The sequence below is a fragment of the Ursus maritimus genome, unplaced genomic scaffold (assembly GCF_017311325.1).
Source record: "Ursus maritimus isolate PB19 unplaced genomic scaffold, ASM1731132v1 scaffold_20, whole genome shotgun sequence".
In the NCBI taxonomy this organism is placed as follows: Eukaryota; Metazoa; Chordata; class Mammalia; order Carnivora; family Ursidae; genus Ursus; species Ursus maritimus.
The window spans coordinates 20,257,048-20,271,716 of record NW_024424453.1 but is presented as its reverse complement, the minus strand read 5'-3'; the positions used below and the strand labels follow the sequence as shown (position 1 = coordinate 20,271,716).

At 43.7% G+C, this 14,669-nt stretch overlaps 1 protein-coding gene across 3 annotated transcripts in view; it reads right to left on the bottom strand.

Moving 5' to 3' along the window:
* SLC9A9 (solute carrier family 9 member A9) overlaps positions 1–14,669 on the bottom strand; it is a 550,759-nt gene that overhangs the window by 9,539 nt on the left and 526,551 nt on the right. Inside the window, exons 15-17 of one of the 3 annotated variants that reach the window (XM_008707662.2) lie at positions 5,450–5,555; positions 3,913–4,120; positions 2,435–3,046 (exon numbers count right to left, since the gene is read on the bottom strand). In XM_008707662.2, the coding sequence (XP_008705884.2) occupies positions 2,973–3,046; positions 3,913–4,120; positions 5,450–5,555 (388 nt within the window). In that variant the 3' untranslated portion in view covers positions 2,435–2,972. Of the gene's footprint in view, positions 1–2,434; positions 4,121–5,449; positions 5,556–14,669 lie in introns of those variants that run through there. The other 2 variants (XM_008707677.2, XM_008707671.2) reach the window with 2 other exon arrangements.

Below are 14,669 nucleotides of genomic sequence, written 5' to 3'. Positions count from 1 at the left end.
ATGTGTTAGGTATATATTCTTTTCATATTTTTATATTTGAAAGTTTGTTTTTCATTTCTCATGCATTGATAGGAGTTCTTTGTATATTTTGAAGAATAATCCTTAGTGTGATATGCACACGCACACACAAAAGTATGTACATATGCGTGTGCGTGTATTTCTCCAAGTTTGTCTTAAAATTTTATTTATTGTCTTTGTCATGAGAAATTTCAATTTGTCCGCACTGCTTGGTGAATGATAGCCCATTTATTCCTAGCCCAGATTACAGTGCCATTTTTTTATGAACTAAATTTCTAACTATATTTATGAGTCTGCTTCTATAGTTTATAGTAATGATCTCTTTTCTTATTTTCTGGGTGAATACCACACAGTTTTGTTTACTACAGCTTGACTGTATGTTTCGGTGTCTTATAAGGAGTCTCCTGTTTTTTAGCAGTCTGTCTTCTTCTACTAGTTATTTGATAGATAGGACTGAGTCATATTTGTCTTTAAATCTTAAAGACCTTTTGCATGGTTTGCATACATGTGTGTTGGGTGATGCGGATGAGTAAACCCAGAAGGTATTGGCACTATTGATGCTACACTTTATGTTCTCAAGGTCTCAAAGGTCATGGTGAAAATAACACATTTTCTGGTTTTTATTCCACTTCCTATTGTAGTTCAGTACTTCAGTGAGTTATTTCATGGGACTCTTATTATTATTTAATTTGTTTTTGAATAAATAATTCATCTATAGCATACAAAACCCCAAAGGTACAGAAGTGATAAATTAAGTCTCCCCTCAGTTCTTAAGAGGCAATTATACTACCGATTTCTTCTTTAATCTTCCAGAATGGCAGCATACCATGCACTCTGTTCTGCCCCTTGCTATTTTTATTTAAAAACAGATCCTGGAGATCATTCTACATCAGTACACGTGATGCTGTGTTGTGAGATGGCTGTGCTGTGTTTTATTTAACTGGGAAGGCAATTAAAGTTGTTTCAGTAAATACTCTTTATCTGTATAATATTCTCAAATGTCTAGAATAAAAGTTCTGCACACGAAATTGGTCGGTCAAAGGGTATTTGAATTTTCAGCTTTGATTTATATTATTAAATTGCTCTCCAAGAAGTTTCTAGAAACTTCATGAATGAAGACCTTCATGGCACTTGCCACCAGGCTTCTGACTTGCTCAGACATGTACTGAGGACCAGGGGGACACTACAGAGGGTCTAGCTGGGAGCCTGACAGTGAGTGGAATTCTATGTGTGTGTATGTGTGAGGCACACATGGTAAGAAGCTCAAGGAAAAGCCATCAGTCAATTAATTAATTAGGGTCCTCTTTAAAGCTCTAATAATGAGTGCAAGCATTAGTGGCTTGAATAAAGCTTTGCCTTTATTATTCATTAGAAACTGGCAGTAAATAATAGGTTTGAATTTCACAGTCCTCGTGCTGCTAATCAAAGCACAAGATCTTAAGATCATAAATTATTATCCCTCACAACAGGAGCATAAAGGGAATTTGGTTTTATGACTTGCTAACTGGGACACTTGCAAGCCTCCTTCTGGGTCTCGGGCTGATTCAGAGGGAAGGAGGCTGGTAATGGCGTCTTGAAACTAGAACACGGCCTACCAGGTCTACCGGATTGGACAGGGCACAGTTTCCTCAGACTCACAATATTTTCTGCACCTGGAGTCAGGGGGCTAAGTGCCCCCCTACCCCCCTGATTAAACAGCTTCTCCTTCCCCTTGTTAGTAATAGTTCCCGGTGTTCAGCTGGAAAGAGTTTTTTCCAGGCAGGAAGGGGCTTTCCTGTGAGCTGGAGGTTGTTTCTGCTCCGCCCTCTCAGCGAGCTGCTGCTGGCCAGAGATCGTGTACCTTGCCCTCCCCGCCTTCTCATTTCCACCTCATAGGTCAAATTTCTCTCCCTTCTCTCCACTCCTGCCCTCACTAACATTTGTCTGTTTTGAGAGGATCTTCTCTTTCCCTGGTGTGTTTTTCACACACACACACACACACACACACACACACACACACACACCCACGTTCTCATCTCTTCCTTTCGCAGGATAAGGGCAGAAATGAGATGAAGCCTTATCTTCTGACTTTCCTTTCTCTTCTTCTCCTCCAGTACCCCCTCCCTCTGGTTTTGAAGCTCTTCATGATTTCTGGGCACCAGCAGTGTGAAGGGAGGAGGCTGTTCCACTCTGCCTGCCTTAGCTGTCCCGTCTCTGGCTGCCATGTCCTCCGAGCCCAGTGGCGCTCTCTTCTGTTCCTTCAGTGGCTTGGTGCGCCAGCCCCCGTGGCTCTTGCAGGGCCATAGGACCCTTGCAGCTCCCTTATGCTATCTTTCAGGGCCTGCTTCATCTGACATTTCAAGTATAAAGGCTTCGAACTGCCAATTGGCATGGGCAGAAAAAATGCCTTTAAATAAAACATTGGCCAACACGATCATACTTTATAACAAAAGTTTATTAGGATTAAGTCACGTTAGAAAACTTCATGCTTTGCCATTTGCCATATTTACCTGGAATGACCAGATTATACTTAGCGGAGTACAAAACAATTTGTGCCCTGTACTGTTCGGAAAGTAAGAAAATCGCTGTGCATAGCAGTGTGCCTGACACCGCCATGGTTAAGAGCCTAACAACTGGTTAGCAAAGCATATGTTACTTCCGAGCTTTGGGCCCGAGGAAGACATCACTCCCTACCTCCTTCAGAAGCAGACCCATCAGAGCCTGGGCACCGAAGACTGGAGCCTGCTTTTTTGGAATCTAATATGAACACATCTGTATTTCAAGAGAAGCTAGGCTTGAGGTATCTTTATGGCTTAAAAGGCACAGGTCATGCAGCTGAATTAAAAGCTATTGTGTTGGTCTCTCTGTCATGGGCCATGCGCCACTTCTCGTAAGGGGGGTCGTGATGCTGCGTCCCTGACTCCTCGGTATGGTCTCCGCATCATCAGCTCTGCTCCGCTAGCTTCTGCTTTTGCTCAGCAGCTGTGAGGGTTGGGACCGGAGGACAGGTCGGGACGCCTGCACTGGCTCCTGCCATGTGGAGACCAACCTGTACAGCAGAATCTCGTTACCCAGCAGACAGAGGGAACCAGCCACAGGGCCAGGAAGTGATTCAAATGCAAGCAGGGACAGGAAGGCTCATTCTTCAGATAAAATATTGTAGGGGGAAAGAAAACAGCTCTCTCTGGAAGGGGTCCTACCAAGTTGGAAAGCAGAGCTGCTTGGGTGCAGCATACGCCCAGCTGTAAGCACCCCCTTCCTTCAGTAGGAGAAGCGGCTTGAAAAGAACGCCAGCAGAACAGTGGGTCAGCACCCAGCATGGGTGCTGTGAGGCCATCGACAGTGGTATCGATCCCTTTGTGTGGGCTTCGCAAATGGCCCTGAAGTCATTAGGAACAAGTGGGCGTCTAGGTCTTTGTGATATAACAATTTCACTTACTAAATAACTGGCATTCCCTTCAGCTTAGGAGCCCACATGTTTATGCTCAGAAACTTTTTTTCTGATTTTCAAACTCTCCCTAATGAAAGGAATAACATCTGAAATCGAAGTGAGGGGCCTGGAGAGCTACATACCGAAAAGAAACCCCTGCAGACCCAGCACCTCTGTTCCATCCTTGCAGCAGTTAGACTCCCGACTCCCTCCCTTCTCCACCCCCCCATTCACTAATGAAAATGGCTGCTGTCAAAAACTTAAATTCAGTTGCATAGTATAGAAGGATGATAATAAACTCTCACTTCTTCAGGCACCAGAGGATACTTGTGACAAGGTTTTGATTCTCTCCAATGTCTGCCCTGACTGCACCGTCCAGCCTCTCCCCTGCACTGCCTCCCCAGCTTGGCTCCTATTCCTCTGTGAGCCCCTCATGACTTGGGATTACACCTGCATCGTTCACCATTAGTTCAGCTGGGACTGACCCGGGGTCTGCTCAAGCTTGAGTTCGTAGCCTCCCAAGCCGAGGTCCCCCTCGTAAATGTTGTCTTTGCTTGGAGTCTGCGGGGAAGCTTTCCGGTCCAGACCCAGGCTCGCAGGAGGGCTGCAGGGTGAGGTGGCTTGCTCCTGGTAACTCATGGCCAGTTGGTCCTGATTCACAATGCATTCCACATCGTCCTCTTTGAGCTGTTCCTGCAATTTGGGAAGAGAGAGAAGTGATTTCACGATGAAGAAAACAAGAGCTGTCTTCTACTGTAAGAACATTGGGTGCTTGTTTTCCCTTCTCAACGGCCCTGGTTTCCCTGGCTGAGGTTCTGCTGAGGCAGACACTGCCTTCCCGTGGCTGGGGACGTGGTGGGGCATTTCCCACGGAAGACCCGCCCTGGGACACAGCCACCTGACGCCTGCAGGCCCGACGGGAGAGCTGGTAGAGAGCAGGTGCTCCCGGAGTACCTCCTTGGGTTAGGGGAGTTAAAATACAACTCGGTGGGTTTCTTGAACTGCTCCCTAACCAGGCTGAGAGCAGTTAGCAGTTAGGGGGGCACCTTGGTGTATGGAATGACTCTCAACATTGGTTTTCTAACACTCAAGCCCATCACTAAACTCTCAAAATGCAGTTTCTGTTGTATTTTATTTGAAAAGTGTGTCCTCACAGCATGTGTCTTGGGATGAGTGTCAGAAAGCTACCCATGGTTGGAAGTCACGATAGTACAGAATGGGAGCAATTGACTAGATCCGGCCAACATGGCTTTCCTCAGACGGAGCTTTCCTTGAAGGAAAGAATTAAGATCTCAAGTCTTCTTCCGTTGGCTTTGGGAAGACCACACAAAGTTACTCACAGAAGCAGCCTTGGCTAGGTGACCGAGGTTAGTGGTTTCCAACATTAGGCTGTACCAGAATCACTTGGAAGGTTCACTGAAGCACAGAGGCTGGGCCTCAAGCTCAGAGTTCTGAGGTGACAGTGGGGGGTGGGGGGCTGATAATTTGCACTTCTAGCAAGTTCCCAAGTTATGCTGAGGCTGCTGGTCTGGGGACACACTTTGAGAACCACTGCCTTCGGCCGTTGTGCCCAGAGCACATCTGAGATGCACTTTTCTCTGTTTCTGCGAGGGGGTGGCCGGCCGGGCAACCTCTAAGGGTGCCACAGTCGCTCTCCAGTTCCTGACGCTGGTTTGCTGGTAATGATTCTAATTGCTTCTCAGCAGTTTTTACTCCACTCCCTTGAGCTATAAAGCACAGGCTTAATATTCAAAACCTCAAAAGACAGCAGTTTGGGAGGACATGTTACTTCTTTTGCATTTTCTAAATTCATTTTATGGTTAAAAATATTGGTCACAATAAAAAATTGCATTTTTAAAAGAAGAATGAGCCCGAATCGGCAACATCTGAAAAGAAAAGAGAAATGCCTCTTGGTGCAGTGAATTTTAAAATGCTTCCTCCTCAAGCTGGGAAGGAATAGCCCTGAGGTTCTTGGGCTCCTCGGCATCCACCAAGCCTGTCCCGCTCAGGGTAGTTACTCACCCCGTAGGCCTGTGGACTGGTGAGCAGCCTGGAAATTGGACCGCACCATTCAGGTAATGTTGTGGTCAGCGGAGGACCAGCGTGGGTTAAAATTGGTTTCAGATATCTGCAAGGCCTGTCAAGGAATTCTTGCCAAAAGGAAGTTAGAATTTAGTTTCCTACACAGCAAAACCTTTGCATGCGGCGAGACAGTTACGTTCACCTTTAAATCCCCTACTCCCTCATTTAGGAGGCAATCTGGCCTACAAAAAGTGCTGTTTATAATCTTTGCTCCACACACTTCTCCAGCCCTCCTGGTAGCCTTTAATCAAAAAGAAATGGGGACTGGGCCAGCGGACGTCAGAGAGAGGGGTAAACGTTCCCCTTCTTCTCCCCTCCCTCCCTCCCTCAATGTCTCATCTGTTTGAGAATGCATTGCTTAAGAATGATCTTAGGGGCGCCTGGGTGGCACAGCGGTTAAGCGTCTGCCTTCGGCTCAGGGCGTGATCCTGGCGTTCAGGGATCGAGCCCCACATCAGGCTCCTCCGCTGTGAGCCTGCTTCTTCCTCTCCCACTCCCCCTGCTTGTGTTCCCTCTCTCGCTGGCTGTCTCTCTCTCTCTGTCAAATAAATAAATAAAATCTTAAAAAAAAAAAAAGAAAAAGAATGATCTTAAACAATAGCAGAAAGGATTGTGTTTTCTTAAAACTACACGCATAGCTTAAACCACCAGTAATTTTCACAAAGAAGCAAGAGGTATTTCATAAAATGTTCAGTCATTTTAGAACTGGGTAGTGAACATGGATTGTTTTCCAAAATACTTTATTTTCACTATTCAACACAGTCACTTTATACTTCATACATCAATGCGTCTCTATACAAAATTATGTAAATAAGCTGGTGCCAGGTTCATTCAATTGTCTAGCACCTGCCTTTCCTATCTCTTCATCCCAAAATGCTCTAACAAGTTAAAAGAAAACCCTGTGCATCTGAAGCCCTTATGTTTCCCTCCAATCTAGCAATAGTGAAACCCCTAGGGGCTGCCTCCTGTTGCCTTATTATTTCTTTTTTTTTTTTTGCTCAAAGGAAAGTAGTGGAATTATTTCACCATTCCATCAGACACAACTTTTAAGCTTTATATTATTTCCTCTGCTGGAGAATATTTCACCTTATCAACTTTCTGAAAAGCTATAATAAATAGGAAAAGGGGAAAAAAATGGAAACCGGTTAACATTGGTTGGTTTGGGAAGATCCGAAGTCACCTGCAGGCATTGAGACACGAGGAGATCTTGGAGACGGCTCTCCTGGAGCCCGTCTATAGCTGGACAGCGCCCTGTCATTCCTGTGATGCCCTGGGCATGGGAAGACAAAGGGAAGAGGCGGACTCCAGGGACCAGAAATCTTGTTGCCTCCGGCTTCAAATCCTTCACCACCAAAGTGATGATAGAGCAGGGAATGCTCCTGAACATAGCCTAGTTATGATGCAAGGAGAGCGACTGAAAAGATGCGTAAGGGAGTCTATAATTCCAACTGCAAATGGAAAACTTGACAATTCCTTTCAGATGGGTGGCTGTTGTGCTCAGCGAAGGACCGGGGGAGATACTGAAATTCAGAGCCTGGCATTTCCTGTAACATCTTTTGAGTGTATCTGTGACCCTGGAAATCCTGTGATGGTCTTCCATTAATTTTTATTACAGATTGTTATTTCCTTTATTTTATGGATGGAGGAATCGAGGCCTAGAGATAGAATGATTTTAAATAATCCAGAGGCTCCCGTGGCTATTTGAATCCACCACCAACATTGCTAGCAAAAGAGAAATCATCAGGGCAGAATCATGCATGCGACCAGCTGGTCCTCTAGAGAGAAAAGCTTGCAGACCCCATCCCTGCTGGCGAGCTGCGGACCCTCTCACACAGGGGCGCATGAGGACACGTGGTCTTATTAGCGTTTATGGTGTGTGTAGGTCAGCGAAAAAGTACTTCTTTGGGGGAGGCGAGGTGGGTAACATACATGTGCAACTGGAGTGTAAATCAAGGAAAATCCAGCCAATTTCATTTCAAGATGGAAAAGTGACAGTAGGCAAGCTACATTTCTAGAGACATCATTAAAAACAAAATGAAGAGGCTCGTCAAGGTTCTAATTGTTTCAGAGAGGTCTGGGCAACTTCCACTGTTGGAGGGTCTCAGGATATTGAAAAATAAAAGTGCCCAAATGCCACAATAATGTTACAAAGGTAAAGTGCAAATTTAGAATTGTGTAATGAACATTTTTTTCTTTTAATCCTGAGGGGGTATCTCTTTACGTGTAATGTTATTGGAGCGAACACTTCACGATGAAATTTGTAGCTTTTTGTGGATGTGGGGCCTGGACCAAGTGGGGTACCATTTAACCTCTTCTGGACAGGGTCTGGGATTTTCGACTCAGAACGCCTCGGCCTAACGGCCAACTCTGCCGCTTTACTGACCGTAGGAACTGTGGTCTGCTTATTCACCCACGTGAGCCTCAAGTATTGCTGTGAATACTGATGGGAAATAACAGTATGTAAAAATGGTTTTAAACCCTACGTGCTGTTCAAATGCTGTGTATTTTATTTGAAAGATTTATTCTCTAAGTGCTACTTCTGAGGAATTGGTGTCTCAATCGCTGTTGGGGTAACAACGGGGAAACGAGACTGAGGGTAGAGATGAGAAAAATGGCACTCTGGGCATTTGGTGTGGCCTCGGGACTCACAGGCTAGGTCGTGGTGGGAAATAGCTACACCAAAAGTAGCTATTAGGGTGAAAATTTGTTGTACGGGCAGCTAGCATGAGGTAGTAGGTGAGAGGTGGTCAGAATTTGTTCATGTAGGACTCTCCTAGGAAGCTCCCGGTGCCATTTTGGCTGCTCCGGTGTCTCGGTAGCTGTGAGTCAAAGGCGTGAGGCACGCTCGGTGGGGCCGCGAGTGGGATTCGCCAAGCACCACGAGGAGCCACGGAAGACGTGGCTCAGAATCTGTGCTGAACTTCTTGGTTTGCCCAGTGCTTGCCATCTATTATGTGCTCAGGGGATGTTTGCTGAATTTCTGATCTAGAAAATATGAGTGAGGGAAGTAGATGCTGAGTGACTTGACAAGAGAAGACAAAGGGGGCAGGTTATAGCCAATGAAGGAGGTTTTTCTGAGGATAAAAGGCTAAGAAAGGTTAAGTTGAAGATGGACCTCATGGACCTGAGTTATTAGGATGAAGGGACCATAAAAAGAGTGGGAATGGCATGAAATAAAGTGGTTTAAAATAATCTTGTGTTTTACTCATTCGTTTGTTCCCTCATATGCTCACGTGTTTGTTTTTGTTGTACGTGCCACGCAAGGAAATGGACAACTGCATTTAGAATGGAAAGCTCCCTTGTCTCCAGACTGTGGTTGGTCTCCTTGAGGGCGGGGTTGTCCCATTCACCTGGACACAGTGCTTGGCACATTTTAGATGTTCAAGAAATAGCTGCTGAATTAATGGAGATGACAGATATGGAGAGGGGAAAAAACTTGCTCAGTGGAACCTAGCCAGAGAGTTAGCGTCAGAGTTGGGCCTGGGATCAAGGACGTTTCCATCGCACGGGGCATCTTTCTTCTGCTCCAGAGACACTGAGTAACAGGTCTCATCTGATTGGACGACTGATTTGGAATTGAGGAATCAGTCATTTTCAGAGTTCTTTATTGCTGAGCAATGTCTGGAAAGTGGCTGGATCTCCAGGGTTACCTAAATTATTAAAGAGTAAGAAAACTCTTTTGATCTACAAAAAAACCCCAACTGCTGATTTTGCAAAATGTGTTATTTTTTTCATCAGGTTCTAGTGTATGTTTGGGGAGGCAGATTCCCCATTGGGTATTTTTGGTGCAGCTAGTTTTGCTTCTCTAATAAGCTAGAAATGTATCGAGATGAAATGTGAAGCTCTGGGGGAAAAAAACAATGACTTTTCCTATGCAAAGGGCATAGGTTTGGGAATAGCAGTTTGGTTCCGGAGATGTAAATAAAAGCTAGGATTCTACCCAGAGTTTAATGCATGCATGCACTAAAGAAGACAATTGACAGATGCCATTTTCTTCTGTGGTCTGAGTTATCAGAAGGTCCAGAGCTAAATTTAGTGCTTAACTGAACTAACATCCAAAATTCCTGGTAATGTTGATTTCTTTCTGTTTTTGTTTGTTAGTTTTTGTTTTAATTATTTTAAAGCCTTGTGTTTTACCCATTGTAAGTTGCCAAAACTAATGAGTCTGCAGCTTGCTCACGCCTGTGTTTCCTATGACATAGTCCCCTGTAGCCTGGAGAGATGCAAAACCCCAAGCAAAGATCCAGTTCCACGAAAGAATGTCTGCCCCTTCGAGGGGACTAAGCCCCATGGCCCTACCATGGGCTGAATGTTTGCATTCTTCCCAAATTCATACATTGAAGCCTTAACCTCCGATGTGATTGTATTTGGAGATGGGGCCTTTGGGAGGTAATTAGTGTTAGATGAGGTCATGAGGGTGGCCCCCCGTGTTGGGGTTACTGCCCTTATAAGAGGAGATACCAGGGTTTGCTTGCTTTCTTTCCACATGTCTACAAAGAAGAGGTCAAGTGAGCATACAGTGAGATGGTGACCATCTTCAAGCCCAGAAGAGAGTTCTCACCAGAGCCCAATCATACTGGCACCCTGATCTCAGACTTCCAGCTTCTAGAACTGTGAGAAGATCAGTATCTGTTGTGTAAGCCACCTGGTCTATGGTATGTTTTATGGCAGCCTGGGCAGACTAACACACTCCCTCCCTCTGGCCCTCTTTAAAAATCTCCGAGGGCCCTTAAGAGCTCTGTTCTATCTTGGCTTTCTCTAAACTCGCCTCATCATGAAGATCATCTTGGAAATTTGTTAAAAATTCAGATTTCCAAGTCCTCCCCTGGAGATTCTGTTTTGGCAGGTCTAGGAAGTGGCCTGGGACTCTGTATTTTACAGAGTCCGTGTTTAAGCGCCCCAGATGACTGGTGATTGGGCAAGGATGGAACACGATGTTCTCTCTCTGGACTGTTGCCCTCCATAGGAGATTGAAATTTTAAATAGGAAGAAAAAGAACATGGTCTCTTATGTTTACAAAGCCATTATTTTTAGGGTGAGGGCAGGTATAAGATAGGCCCATCTGGCCCAGAACCCAGTTCTATCTAATGTAATGGCCTCTGCCAAACGTCCGTCTTGTCTGGGGGATGGATCAAGTAGTTGGCTCAAAAAGATGAAGCCTTGATGACGTTACACCTGAGGGAATTAATGAAGCATCATGTCTGCGCTTGTGTAGGAAGACTCTGTGTAGTGGGAGTGTTCGCATGTGTTTGTATGTATAAACTTGATACATGGTCTTATTTTATGGATGAAGTACTCATCACTGCATAGCTGTGTGAAGAACAAAAGTACGTTTATCTCTGTATAGGCTTTTCAAGAATATACCCCGAACTCTTTCATTTATAAAGCATTTCTATATGTCTTATTTTCTTCGTACAGCTGTAGGTGAGAATTATAGCCCCATTTTACAGATCAAGAAATGTGTAAACAGATGGTTTTTCAATTCTCTTCTTACCTATTCTTTAAAAAAAAAGAATTATTTATTTATTTGAGTGAGAAAGAGAGAGAGAGAAAGAGTGTGTGGAGGTGAGAAGAGAAGGGAGAGAGGAAGAGAGAGAGAGAATCTTAAGCAGACTCCTTGCTGAGTGTGGAGTCCGACTCAGGGCTCAATCTCACGACCCTGAGATCCTGATCTGAGCTGAAACCAAGAGTTGGACGCTTAACCAACTGAGCCACCCAGGTGCCCCTCTTCTAATCTATTCTTACCCCCTTTTCCAGGGGGCATTTAGCTTTCAGTGCTGGCTTGCCACCATATGGTCAGGAATCAATGACAGGTGGGTGGGGAAGGATAAGTACATCCCATAGTGGAAGTCACCTTGCCCTCCACGCCCATACATTCCTGCAGAAAACTAGGTCCCACTTGCTATTGACTTGCTGAGTCCCCACACTGTTGTTTACACAGCATCCATGAACAAAACTAGCAGAGGGCACCCCACATTTCACACACCCTATCACTCTTTGATTCCAATACACAAATCACACCCCTTCTGCCTTGTTTCCCAGGAAATGAGGCCTTGCGAATTGAGTGTTTTCCCTCTTTCCTTTGCATAGATCAGATGTCATAATTGAGCACTTACTCTCTTAGGGTTCAGGTTGGAGGAAGGCTTTAAGAGTCCAAACAAGAAGCCTTCCTCTTCGAGCTGTTTTATCCCTCTCTTCTCTCTACCTAGAGGGTGGACTTCCAACTTTGCACCAGGCACTTGCAGAGAACATAGGAGTAGGAGCCTGTCTTTGCAGCAGCCACACTATTTCAAGAACAAGCTATCAAGATGGCACCTCCTTCTAGGCTATCCACGAAGTTATGGTTTAAAAATAAGGACAAGGGAGAAACCCTCCATTCACATATACAGATGAACATATGCTTCTTTGTTTGACAAACCTAACCTCTACCATCTTCAAGGAAATTGCTCTCAACAACCGCTGGGGCAGAAAGAGAGTAGCAAATGCCAGCATTAACACCTGACGGGTCAGCAGAACTGCCCGGAGGAAGCCAGCGTGGAGTGACCGAAACCTCCTTCAGCCCGGTCTCTGAGCTCTGCTACTCTTCTATTTGGTGAAGGGCTCTCCTTTCAAGGCCAAGCTGGTGTGTCCCTTCCCCGCAGTGGCCCTCTCAGACCTGCCACACTGAGCTGCTAGCTCCATGGCTGCTCCGTAGCCATGTGGATACATCTGGCTAGTAGCCTTCGTCACATCGTCTGGAAGCTCAAGGTTTACATCTCCATCTTCCTCTAAGCTCCTTGAGGGCAAGAACTTTATTATTATTTAACAAAATATTTATACTGTAGAATGAAAAAGGGATACATCAAACCTCACCAATCCAACGTACAGTCAAATGGATCATTTTAAAGCAAGGAAATCACCCAGACCAGGAAACGGAACTTTGTTTCCCAGCCCGAAAGGGTATCTCATCCTATGCAGACCCCACCCTCTCCACGAGGAACTACATCCGACGTGTATACTAATCACTTCCTTGAGTTTATATTGTCGTTTTATCACTCAAGTGTGCATTCTTACACTCAACTCCAGTTCAGTCTTGCCTATTTTTCAAAAAAATGTGTTATGCCTTTTAATCTGTAGATTCCCCTTTTAATTTCTTTACAATTTACCTGCTGAAGAACCTGGGCCATTTGACCCGTGGAGTGTCCCATGGTCTGAATTTTGCTGATCACAAACTCATGTGCAGCCCAGCCCTGCCCTTGGTCTTTCCTGTAAATTGCCAGCTGGATCCAGAGATCAGATCGGATTCACATTCTCTCCCATCCTCTTGGCCAGACTAAGGAAGGGACATCATCTCTGGTTGTGCCTCTTTGTGTGATCTGAGCAGCCGCTAGTGTGTAAAACCTGTAACTATTTGCTCACTGGGGATTGCAAATAGTGAAATTCTAATCATATATATATACGTATATATATATACATATATATATATGTGTGTATATATATACGTATATATATATATAAAATTTTATTAGGTAGAATACTCTTACAAAGAGACATTTTTTATTTATTCCATTGGGATATTCAGTGGAATAGTCAATATAGGAAAGACAAGATAAATGCTTGATTTATTTCATCTGTTTACCAGATTTCCAAATGATTCATCATCCTCTGAAGATGATTGATTCTTTGTTTAAGTATCATTAAAGAGTAATGAATTTAAATGAATTTGATTGCAATTATTATCATTGTTGAAGCTCAGACTGACCATCTTTGGTCAGTGGGAGTCTTTTCAAATTGGCTCCTGAGTCCTAGTGAAATGACGTCAGTATCTTTGATAGCTTCCTTGGCATCTGTATGACAACTTGTTCGAGGCTCATCATGAACATTGCCTGTTTCAGACCCCAAACCAACCATTTCTTCAAAATTCTCTGATTTCTTTTCGTGAGAAATGGTGTTTTAACAGCAAACTCTGGGTGCCAAGGGCGGCGAAACCCAATGAGGTACTGTTAAGTGTTCCACAACTGACTCTTTTTTTTTTTTAAAGCTGGATTTGTAGCATTTCCCAGTTTCCATGGTATAAACACTCCCATGATGGCTGATTTTGATATGTCAACAAGAAGTCACTGAACGTGGAGTTGGGATGAGATGTGTACAATCTGTTCTCACCAGCTAGTGCAGACCAGCCTCATCATGCCACTAGTTATATATGTCGCGAGTTACTATGGTTACTTCCAATTCAAGTTCAAAGAATTTCTGATTCTCAAGGACATAAGGAATGATAGAATTAGAATAGTCCATAATTACTCATTTGTTTTATCCTTTATTAAATATATAGTAGCCTCAGAATAATAATACCGATTGTACCACCATAAAGAATTACACAATACATTAAAAAACTTGTGCATATCCTCCCTATATTCTAACTTCCCATTTAAAAAAAAACAACCCTAAGGCGCAACTATACGTAGTTATACTGTATCGATGCTGTCAGATCATATAGCCATTATATTCTACACCCTCTCTTAGCTCTTGTTTAGTCTCAGCTCCCTGGGTAACTACATACTTAATACAAACCTTCCGGCCTTATGTCAATGCTTTCCTAGTCATTTTGATTATCTGAAGCTTGTTCTTTAGTCGATTGCTCAGGAAGGACTCAAGGAAAAATTCTTGAGTTCTTGAATATTGATAACAATTTGTGCCTTTTATATTTTGATAGTCTGTTTTTCTGGAAATGAAATTATTGGCTTATAACTTTCTTTATTTGATTATCTTACATACATTTCTAGTTTATTTTGACATAAGTAGTTACTCTTGAAAAGCATAATGAAGATATAACTTTCTTTCCTTTATAAATCACATGGGCTTTTTTCCCTAGATGCCAAAAGGACTTTTTCCTTAAAGTTCATCAATTTCACTAAATTTTTTCAGATGTTGATTGTTCTAGGTTGATAGTCTCCGGTACATGGTGTGCTCTTTCAACATATAATTGCAAATGTACTAAATGTGTTGTATTTCAGCAACGTTCTCTTGCATCAGTACTTGTGCTGTTTCTTTGCTTTGCTTCTTTTCTTCAGGGACTCCTATTTTCTGGATGTTCGATCTTTGCCTATCTTCAATATTTGTCACTTTCCCTTGAATACTTCTTAATCTTTTTTTTTTTCATTTCTTCCTGATTTAAGACTTT